This window comes from Ursus maritimus, unplaced genomic scaffold (genome assembly GCF_017311325.1).
Source record: "Ursus maritimus isolate PB19 unplaced genomic scaffold, ASM1731132v1 scaffold_8, whole genome shotgun sequence".
Taxonomy (NCBI): domain Eukaryota; kingdom Metazoa; phylum Chordata; class Mammalia; order Carnivora; family Ursidae; genus Ursus; species Ursus maritimus.
The window spans coordinates 17,358,278-17,370,473 of NW_024426996.1; the positions used below are offsets into that span (position 1 = coordinate 17,358,278).

Below are 12,196 nucleotides of genomic sequence, written 5' to 3' on the forward strand. Positions count from 1 at the left end.
TTACAGTATGTGATTAAGGATGAAGGCTCTGAAGCCATGCTGCTTCCACCACTCCTGATCAGATGGCCCCAAACAAGGAACTTAACTTCTCCGTGTTTCTGTTTCCTCGTCTGTACGATGTGGCTAAGGCTGCTGTGAAGCTTAAATGCACTATACATAGAGCACTTTAAACAACATGGAGCACAAAGCACTCAACAAATGTTCATTATTATTATCGCTATTATTATATTTTAAAAGATGCATCATGCTTGTGACCACTGCTCAGATAAATTAAGTCTGAGATCAGCAGTTACTGGGAAAATAAACGATGGTTCAAAAACTGTTCAGCTGATGTAAATGATTTTCAGTAGACTGCTTTTCACTAGTTCACTGGATTCAAAGTTTATCTAAAGGTCAAACTTTATAATAAAGATCACTATTTCTTTTGCTACTACAATGCCATGTTCTCAATAAAAATCATTCCTAACAGTTTTTCTGAAGCCACTGCCAGTTCAACACACATTGCAGGCCCCAATTTTTTGAGACAGTAACTTACGGTAACCTGGAGCAAGCTTGTAATCAGTTCGTGATATATTAATCATAATTCATTCTTGGATACAACCGGATACAGCTGAGAAAATAGTTTCATTTCAAGTGCCATTAGGCACTTAAAACTGTTAGAAAGAAATTCCTACACAAACCAGCACTTCTCACGAGAATGTGTGTGAGAGCATGCTGTACACTCTAAAGCACTCTCAAGCGTCATTAATATTGGTAACTCAGTATCAATTCCAGACTGAATTTTGAGTAATTTTCAAAATAACTGGATATGTTTGAAGTCAGGGAGTAGGTGAGAATATCTTGAAGAATGGAAATTTCTAGTTCCCGTTCAAATGGAATGTTAACGTTAATAACAATTAACACTTATATAGCACTTACTACATGCCAGGTACTATTCAAAGCCCTTTACTAGGTATATTAACTCACTTAACCTCCCAGCATTTCTACAGGGCGGCTATCATATCCCCATTTTATAGACAAAGAAATGGAGGCACAAAGGAATTAACTTACCCAAGAACACACAACTAATAAAACAACTAACCAGACTGAATCTAGACTATTCTTTTTATCATTATGCTACATTGTCTTTCATCACTGTATCAATTACTGTACAAAACCTTAATTGGTAATATAACTCTGAAGACAACTTATTGAAAAATAAAGTACTGAACAGTTTAAATTCTAAAATGAATTTCAATGTATATTTAATTGAATCTCAAAGCGAATTATACCGATAACTTGATATAAAACAACCTTGAGCAAGCTTTGAAGTCCTAATTCAATAATACAAGACAAACATGGAATTTTCATTCCACTTACTTGCTTCCACAAAAGCTTTCAAAGCTTCTAGTTGTTCCGCCCCAGATAACTGAATGGCTTTTTCCAGGATCTGACGATACCTAAAACACCACCAAATAAAAATAATGTTCAGAGGACACTATATAGTCTAATGCTCTAACTTTGATGTTTATTCATTTCTATTTATCCTGGTTTCTTTCATCGTGCTCTAGTTTGTGGTTTTCTTTATAGTACACCACAGATTTTTTTTTTTTGTTACAAGTTCCTAGTCCATCATAAGAAACACTAAATCTGTAATTCTAAGGTATCACTTCTTCCAGTTCCCTTTACAGTACATCACAATTTTTTTTTAAGTTTTCAAGCCCGGGGAAAACCTGGCTGGCTTAGTCGATAGACTATGAGACTCTTGACCTAGGGGATTGTGAGCTCAAGCCCCACAGTGCGCATAGAGCCTACTTAAAAAAGAAAAAAAGTTTGCAAATCCATCACAAGAAAGTGAATCTGTGACTCTAAGTTACTGGATCTAAAGTGCCACTTTTCCTTGAAAAAGTTTTAGTTTTGAATTTAAACTAAAAAGTCAACTTTTGGGGTGTGTGGGTGGCTCAGTCAGTTGGGCATATGACTTGATTTCAGCTCAGATTGTGATCTTGGGGTTGTAGGATTGAGCGCCCCCCCCCCCAATGGCTCCATGCTCAGCAGGAAGTCTGCTTGGAATTCTCTGTTCCCCTCTGTCCTTCCCCACACTTGGGTGTGGCATGTGCGCCTGCTCTCTCTCTCTCGCTCAAATAAATAAATGAATCTTAAAAAAAAAAAAAGTCTCTTATGGTTTGCCTCCCTCTCTTTAACAATAAATAAATAAATAAATAAGTCAACTTTCTTTCAAATGCCTTAAAAAATAAGCTATATTTCCTTCAACTGTGTATTACACAGACACACAAGAATGTTATTTGAGGTGACCCAGAACCTTTTCCTCTTGTGGACCTAATGGAACTAAGGTCACCAACAATAGCATAGTGTTAACTAGGCAGTGAAACAAAATTAAGATTGAATGTCTTAGTGTGTACAAAACAAACTCCACCAAGCCAAATGCACTGATAGAACACCCCTTATGCTGTCAGACAGTGCCTATATATTCTTTATTCGCAATCACTTCTACTAACTCTTCTGCCTAATATTCACGACCACATAAGATTCAAATCAGCACTCTAAAACAGATGCGGGAGAGGTGTCCAGGGGGCTCCATTGGTTAAGTCTCTCTCTTCAGCTCAGGTCATGATCTCAGGTCCTGGGATCAAGCCCCGGAACTTGGAACCCCTGCTCATTGGGGAGTCTGCTTCTCCCTCTGCCCCTCTCCCCCATTCATGTGCTAAATCACACTCTCTCTCTTTCAAATAAATAAATAAAAATCTTAAAAAAAAAAAAAAAAGGATGGCGGAAATGCTAAAAACAGTAACAATGAGAATTATTAGGCAATGGCAAATTCCTTCCTAAAATACAAACTCTATGAGGACAAGGATTTTTGTTTGTTTTGTTGACTGCTATACATACAATGCCTAAAACAACATATCACAAGCATTCAAATATTTAACAGTATTGGTAAATAATAAAACAGTATTTTATTTCTTAAACTGAGTGGTGGGTACCTAAGTATTATACTATTTTTTAATCCCTTTTGTCTTAATATATATTAAAAGCATTAGTTAATGCATTTTACAAACCTAATAGCATTGCCAATTATTCAGAACATCATCCAGAATATAGTCAAGAAATAAAAATATACAAATAGGAAAATACACACACACACACACAAATAGGGCCCAAACTCATTCAAATTTGTGATTTGTATTTTGTAGGGCACACCTTCAAACTACTATTCAACACGTACTGATTCTCAACCCATACAGTATTTTCTAAACCTTGGTTATATGATTTCTCAAAAATACAATGAATCAAATTGACTTGTAAGAAAGATAAACTGACAGAAAAAGCACCAAACTCCAAAAGAAAAGAGAAACTACTCTAATAAAGCAAGGAAATATTACTAAGCTTTAAAATAAAAATTGACATTTTTAAAATTATTTTTTAAATTTGAGGGATAAAATTCAGCTATCTGAAAATTCATTAACATGGAATATCTCATTCTTTCTATATATACACATACACAACTATGCACATATACTATTTCCCATATCTATATTTATACATCTACTTTATTGTTCTGGGCATTTAAATTAATACATTAGATGGTTTGTTCATTTTTTATTGGCTTATTATTCGTATTCTTCATACTCATAACAAAGCCCCCTTAATCTTACATCCCTATATTTTATACTAACAACATTATACTCAAAGATGACAGTGTCTCACAGAAATTTTGTGATTTAACCTAACTTTTAAATTATTGTTTCACAACTTATCAACTAGTCTGTATTAAAAACACACCCAAAAAACCCCTTAAAAAGTGATAAAACTTTTATAGTAATCACATCATACAACTTGCCAGAGCATTATAAATTGTCTACTCAAACTCTCAACTTTAATCAATTAAGAAAGTGAGGTGCAGAGTTTGGGCTAGATGCTATCTTACTCATTCCCTAATACGTAAATTCCAGTATCTAAGAATAAGAAATTACTTTTTTACAATAATAATAAGGAATGACTAATAAACCTAATTTAAATCAGGGATTTAAATAATCATTGGGGCGCATGAGAGGGTCAGTCAGTTAAGCATCTGCCTTCGGCTCAGATCATGACCCCGGGGTCCTGGGATCAAGCCCCATGTCCGTCTCCTTGCTCAGCAGGGAGCCTGCTTCTTCCTCTGCCTGCTGCTTCCCCTGCTTGTGCTCTCTCTCTTGCTCGCTCTCTAATAAATAAATAAGATCTTTAAAAAAATAATAATCATTTAATATTGCCAGATTAAATCATCCAAAAATGCTAACTGAGCACCTAGGCTTTTTAAAATGCTATATAAGATTCTGTGTGATACTAAAGATTATTTTAAATAACCTTAGTCTTTGAAGATATAATATAGTGAGGCAAATAAAAATTTTAAAATCAAATATTATTACATATTAAATTACAATAAAACAAAAGTTACTAAAATGAATAAAACCAAACAATATAAGAAATATGACTGTTAGAATAAATGAATTCGGTAAAGTTGTAGGGTACAAAACCAATGCTCAAAAATCTGTTGTGTTTCCAACAGCCAAACTATGGAAAGAGCCCAGATGTCCATCAACAGATGAATGGATAAAGAAGATACAGTATAACTATACAATGGAAAATTACTCAGTCATCAAAAAGAATGAAATCCTGCCATTTGCAATGACGTGGCTGCACTAGAGGGTATTATGCTAAGCGAAATAAATCAGAGAAAGCCAAATATCATGATTTCACTCACATGCAGAATTTAAGAAACAAAACTGATGCACAAAAGGAAAGGGAAGGAAAAAATTAAATAAGATGGAAACAGAGAGGGAGACAAACCTTAAGAGACTCTTAACTGTAGGAAACAAACTAAGGGCTGCTGGAAGAGAGGTGGGTGGAAGATGGGGTACCTGGGTGATCAGCATTAAGGAGGGTACTTGATGAAATGAGCACTGGGTGTTATATGCAACTGATGAATCTCTAAATTCTACCTCTGAAACTATTAATACACTATACGTTAATTAAATTGAATTTAAATTTTTAAAAATCTGTTGTGTTTCTATACATGAATAACAAATTATTAGGAAGAGAAAACATCATATTTATAATTACATCAAAAGAATAAAATAACTAGGAATAAATTTAACCCAGGTGAAAGATTTGTACACTGAAAACTGTAAGACATTGACGAAAGAAATTGAAGACAAAAATAAAAAGAAAGACATTCCATAGTCATGGATTGAAAGTATTAATATTGTTAAAATGCCCATACTACCCAAAGCAATCTACAGATTCAATGAAATCCCTATCAAAATTCCAATGGCATTTTTCACAGAAATAGAACAAACAACCTAAAATTTGTATGGAACCATAAAAGACCTTGAATAACCAAGCAATCTTGAGAAAAAACAACAAAGTTGGAGGCATCACACTCCCTGATTTCAAACTATTACAAAGCTATAGTAATCAAAATGGTATGGTATCAGCATGAACACAGACACATAGATCAATGGAACAGAACAGAGAGCCCAGAAATAAACCCACACATATATGGTCAATTAATTTACAACAAAGGATGAAAGAATATACAATGGAGAAAGGATGGTGTCTTCAATAAATAGTGCTGAGAAAACTGGACAGCCACATGCAAAAAAATGAACCTGGACCACTATTTTACCCTATATGCAAAAATAAACTCAAAATGAATTAAAGACATGAATATAAGACCTGAAACCATAAACTCCTACAATAATACATAGGTGGTAAGTTCCTCAACACTGGTCTTAGCAATATCTTTTTAGATCTGAGTCAAGAAGTGGTGACAACAAAAGCAAAAATAAATAAAGGGGATTATATCAACCTAAAAAGTTTCAAGTGAAGGAAACCATCAACAAAATAAAAAGGCAACCTACAGAGTGGGACAAAAATACTTGTAAATCATATATCTGATAAGGGTTCAATATTTGACATATATTGAAAAAATTCATATAACTCAATAGCAAAAAAATAAAACAGTGATTAAAAAATGGCAGAGGAGGGGCACCAGGGTGTCTCAGTTGGTTAAGCATCTGACTCCTCATTTTGGCTCAGATCACGATCTCGGGGTTGTGAGATGGAACCCCCATGTCAGGCTCCTCACTAGGCATGAAGCATGAAGCCTACTTAAGATTCTCTCTCTCCGCTCTCTCTCTTCCCACCCCCATGTTCACCTTCTCTCTCGCTTTCAAAAAAAAAAAAAAAAGGGCAGAGGAACTGAATAGACATTTTTCCAAAGATATACAGATGGCCAAAAGGCACATAAAAACAGGTTCAACATCACTAATAATCTGAGAAATACAAGTCAAATCCACAATAAGATATCACCTCACACCTGTTAGAATGGCTATTACTAAAAAGACAAGAAATAACAAGTGTTGGCAAAGATACACAGAAAAGAAAACCATGTACTATTGGTGGGAATGTAAATTAGTGCAGCCACTATGGAAAATGGTATAAAGATGCCTCAAAAAAAAATCCACACTGTGATCCAACAATTCTACTGGGTATTTATCCAAAGAAAATAAAAACATTAGTTTGAAAAGACATATAAACTCCTATGTTCATTGCAGCATTATTTACAATAACCAAGATATGGAAACAACGTAAGTGTTCATCTATGAATGGATGGATAAAGAAAATGTATGTAAATATAATGGAATATTATTCAGCCATAAAAAAGGAAGAAAATCTTGTCTTTTGCAACGAGACAGATAGATCTTGAGGGCATTATGCTAAATGAAATAAGTCAGAGAAAGACAAATACCAAATGATCTCTCTTATAGTAGAATTTAAAATAAAACCAAACCAAACACAGAGATGCAGATCAGACTGGTAGCTGCCAGAGGCCAGGAGTGGGGGATGGGAAAATGGGTGAAGGTGGTCAAAAGATACAAACTTCCAGTTATAAAATAAATAAGTCATGGGGATGTAATGTACAGCATGGTGAATATAGTTAATAATACTGTGTATTGCATATTTGAAAGTTGCTAGAAAAGTAGTTCTTAAAAGTTCTCACAAGAAAAAAGATTTTGTAAGAATAAAAAATGGATACGTTTCTTTGAAATTAAGATATCTATGAAAGTCACCATTAAAAAAGTGAGACATGCTTTCCTCAGCTGCCACTAAGGTGCTCTGTCCTTCCAAGGAAGGTAATACCATGTTGGGGTGAGGCCCTCACTTCATCTGGCGACTAGCACTGCACCTGACGGTGCCCGCTCAGCACATGCCCGCATCATGGCCTCAGTCTCGGAGATCGCCTGCATCTGCTTGGCCCTCATCCTGCAGGACGATGAGGTCACAAGAGGCTAAGATCAATACCCTCATTAAAGCAGCAGGTATGAATGTTGAACCTCTCTGGCCGGGCTTGTTTGCTAAGGCCCTGGCCAATGTCAACATTGGTGGCCTCATATGTAATGTACGGGCTGGTGGAGCTGCCCCAGCAGCTGGCGCTGTGCCAGCAAGAGGTCCTGCTCCTTCCACTACTGCTGCTCCAGCTGAGAAGAAAGTGGAAGCAAAGAAAGAAGAATCAGAGGAGTCTGATGATGACATGGGCTTTGGTCTTTCTGATTAAGCCTCCTTAGGGGTGCCTGGGTGGCTCAGTCATTAAGCGTCTGTTTTTGGCTCAGGTCATGATCCCACGGTCCTGGGATCAAGCCCCACATCCGGCTCTCCTGCTTCTTCCTCTTCCACTCCCCCTGCTTGTGTTCCCTCTCTCACTGTCTCTCTCTCTCCATCAAGTAAATAAAATCTTAAAAAAAAAAAAAAAAGCCTCTTCTGTAACTTATTCAACAAAAAGCTTAAAAAAAAAGTGAAACATGCAAGCCACCAATAGAAAAGATACTTGCAATCCATGTATTTGGCAAAAAAACAAAAAAAAACAAAAAAAAACAAAAAAAAAAAAACAAGAAAAAAACCTCCCATCCAGAATATATTTAAAACTTCTGTAAATCAGTAAAAGATGAACCACCCAATTAAAAAACAGACAAAATGCTTAAATAAGCACTTCACTAGAGATAATATCCCAATGCCCAATAAGCATATTAAAAGGTACCCAACAACCTCAATATTCATTAGGTTAATGCAAATTATAAGCACAAGTAGATACCTTTATACTTCCATTAGAAAGAGCAATATTTAAAACACCAACAAATTTGAGTATTGGTGAGGATGCGGGGGAACTAATCTCATCTATACTCGATGGGAGTGTAAAGTGATCTACACTCTGGAAAACCACTGGCAGTTATCCACTAAAACTAAACATGTGTACTCTATAACCCAAATATTCCACTCTTGGGTATTTATCCAAGAGATATGAATGTCTGTGTCCACAAAAAGATATATACAAAAATTTTCATAGTAGCTTTATTCATAATAGCTCTAAACTAGAAAAAAAATTTTAATGCTAATCAATAAGTGAGGCCCACTAATAAAATGGAATTCTACAAATCAATAAGGAATGCTTCATATACGGATGTATCTCAGATATTATGTTGAGTGAAAAAGGACAGACACAAAAGAATGTACACTGAATGGTTCTGTTTCTGTGCATTTCAAGAATAGGCAAACCCAATTTACAGGGACAGAAGTAGAATAATGGTTATATTTGGGGGTAGTGACTGGGAATGAGGGAACCTCTGGGAATGCTGGAAATATTCCCCAGCTTGATCTGGATAGTTGTTCCATATCTATGTATGTGAGAACACATACTGGGCTCTACTCTTAAGAGTAATGTACTCAATGCAATGTACTTTAAAATATATAGGTGTATATAAACCCACACATATCTTATATTTTAATAGAAAGTAAAAACAAAATTAAAAAAGAGAGAGATGAAAAATAAAGAGGTAATATTTTAATTCAGAAGAGAGTAAAACCAAAAGGGGTTAGATTAGCTAGAGAAGACTCCATGGATAAAACATCTTTTTACTGAGCACTCAATAGAAAAAATGAAAAAGTGACTTGTGGAGAACACGACAAATACCAAATACATTTTCCTTAAAAAATATTATGGAGGTGGGCGCCTGGGTGACTCAGTCGGTTACACATCCAACTTTTGGTTTCAGCTCAGATCTTGATCTCAGGTTTGTGAGTTCAAGCCCCGCGCTGGGCTCCACATCGGACATGGAGCCTACTTGAAAAAAAAAATATGGAGGAAAATACATTTAATTAAGGTGCTTACATCTGCCCTACCCATTTATCATCATCAACAAATGTTTACTGAGCATCCATTTATGTCTATGAACTAAAGTTCACTATGTTGATTCCTGACTTCTTGGCACTTAAATCTGAAGGTAAATAGAACATATGTACATGAAAATGTATCACAGTCACTATTTAGAATCAAAATGAGTAAAATAGGTATGTATTAGTAGGTCTTTCACCTATGGTAATGATGAATTAGATGACTAGACCAACTCTACCTCAAAATAAAAACATAAAAAGCTGAAAGAAATGCAAAAAAAAATTAATAGCATAAAATCCTAACAAGAAAGAAAAAACAGGAAAGGATAAGAGTACAAAGAGCTTCTGCCTGAAAGCATTTGCTGACTGTGAAAAGACAACTGGGAAGCAGAGTGAGACTTCTGGTGGGCTCTGCCTTGGGGCATTCTGCCAACCTACTAGAAACATTGAGAGGCAAGTTGTAATTTTTGGCCAACTACAGAGCTAAAAGAAAAGGAATCTGAGATCTGTGCTTGCCAAAAGAGGAAACACTACCACTTTTGAAATAAGATTACAATTTCTATTCTAAGGATCATCTAGGTAAACCAAAAAATTCTGAAGCCTTGATCCTAGACAGCTATCACCCTCAAGTGACTGGCAGAAGGAAATGAAAACCCTCCATGAAAGGTTATATCCTAAGCCTCCAAATGTTTCAAAAGTATATTTTTAAATAACTTGACCAACAAAGATTACCAGTCATATGACAATATGAGCAAGAATCAACAAAAGCAACAGACAATAGCAACAAGCAGGGACTCCAGATACTGGAGACTATCAGAAAGACTGTAGTACAATTACTGTTTACCATGTTTACAGAGATAAACTCAGGCTTCAAAGTTTCAGCAAGAAACTGAGAACCATAAAAAGTGTCATTTGAAGAAAGAACCACCGGGGCACCTGGCTAGCTCAGTCAGCAGAGCATGTGACTCTCCATCTCAGGGTCATCAGTTCAAGCTCCACGTCAGGCGTGTAGCCTATGTAAAATAAATTTTTTAAAAAATATATTAAAAAAAAAAAAAGAAAAGAAAAAAGAACCACCAAAAGCTACAGAACTAAAAAATACTATATCCAAGCTTACTCAATGAAGTTCTTAACAGTAGATTAAACACGTCTGAAAAACTGATAAACTAGGAGGCAGGACAGAAAAACCTATCCAGAATAAAGCATGGCAAAGGTAAGTAGAGAAGACAGGGTAAGAGACATACAGCATTGCAAAGATAAGTAGAGAAGACAGGGTAAAAGACATAGAGGTCACAGTAAGAGGGCCTAACGGGTTTCACTGGAGTCCTAGAGAAGAAAACAGAAGGGGACACAAGCTACATTTGACAATACATGGCTGAAACATCCCAGGACCATGAAAGAATCTAATATATCTGATTCAAAAAATGCAGTGAAGCACAACCAGGATAATGCAGAGGGGTATTGACAAACAAAAATAAAACAAAATGAAAAACCACAATCTTTCACCTTCTGTATATATGCCCCTTGCACTGTGACTTTGTAGCTTTTCACATCAAGAGGTAGAGTTTCTTTTCCCACCCTTTGATCTGGGCTTGTTTTGATTAATAGAATTTGATAGAAGTGAAGTGCCTGCTCCGAATCTAGACAGACCTCAAGAGGTCTTGTATGTGTCTTTTTCTCTTGGAACCCTGCTGTGGCCACAAGAAGAAGATCAGACTAACCTACTGGATAATGAAATATGTAGCCCAGTCACCTCCACTGCCCCTGCCAACACAGCAATGCAGCGGTGCCTACCTGACCTGCAGCTGACTACAGACACATGTAGGAGACACATGTGGAACCCAGACCATGCAGAACAGAGAACCATCCAGCTGGGCCCAGTCAACCACCAAAATTATAAGCAAAGTAAATGATTGTTGTTTTAATCCACTCAGTTTTAGAGTGGTTTATTTCATAGCAAAGGCCAACTGACAGAGAAATAAACAAATCCACATAGACGAATCACAAAAATTTCAGAAAACTAAACACAATAATATTCAGGAAAGAGAAATAATTTCCTTACAACTCAAAACCACAATGAAATACCACTTCACATGGGTCAGAATGGCTAAAACTAACCATTCAGGAAACAACACATGTTGGCAAAGTTGCAGAGAAAGGGGAACTGTCTCACACTGCTGGTGGGAAAGCAAACTGGTGTAGCCAATTTGGAAAACAATATGGAGGTTCCTCAAAAAGTCAGAAATAGAACTACCCTACGACTCAACAAGAGTACACGCACCCCAATGTTTACAGCAGCAATGTCTACAATAGCCAAACTATGGAAAGAACCCAGATGTCCATCGACAGATGAATGGATAAAGAAGATGTGGTGTGTGTACACACACATCCACACACCCCCCACACGCAAATGAAATATTACCCAGTTGTCAAAAAGAATACAATCTTGCCATTTGCAACCACATGTATGGAACTCGAGTGTACTCTGCGAAGTGAAATAAGTCAGTCAGAGAAAGACAAATATCATGATTTCACTCATATGTGGAATTTAAGAAACAAAGCGGATGAACCTAGGGGAAGGGAAGGAAAAATAAGATAAAAACAGAGAAGGAGGCAAACCATAAGAGACTCTTAACTATAAGAAACAAACTGAGGGTTGCTGGAGGGGTGGTGGGTGGGAGGATGGGGTAACTGGGTGATGGGCAGTAAGGAGGGCACTTGATGGCATGAGCATAGGGTGTTACATGCAACTGATGAATCACTGAATTCTACCCGAAACTAATAATACACTATATGTTAACTAGATAGAATTTGAATAAAAAAATTTTTTTAAAAAGGTGACTGTTAATATGTAAGAGAATCTCAGTAAGATTAACAACTGATCTCTCAGCAAATTTCAATTAAAATTTAAAATTAAAAAAAAAAGAAATAATTTCCTAAATGAGGATGATCTTCAAGCATTCTAAATATTTCAGTGCAGTGTTAAGTG

General features: G+C 36.1%; 1 protein-coding gene and 1 pseudogene across 3 annotated transcripts in view; one reads left to right on the plus strand and one right to left on the minus strand.

Moving 5' to 3' along the window:
* The window catches only part of COPS4 (COP9 signalosome subunit 4), a 36,174-nt gene that overhangs the window by 19,311 nt on the left and 4,667 nt on the right, over nucleotides 1-12,196 (minus strand). For 2 of the 3 annotated variants that reach the window (XM_008693304.2, XM_008693301.2), the window contains exon 2: nucleotides 1,360-1,439. In XM_008693304.2, the coding sequence (XP_008691526.1) occupies nucleotides 1,360-1,439 (80 nt within the window). Of the gene's footprint in view, nucleotides 1-535; nucleotides 611-1,359; nucleotides 1,440-12,196 lie in introns of those variants that run through there. The other variant, XM_008693303.2, reaches the window with a different exon arrangement.
* Nucleotides 6,949-7,728, plus strand: LOC103665366 (annotated as a pseudogene).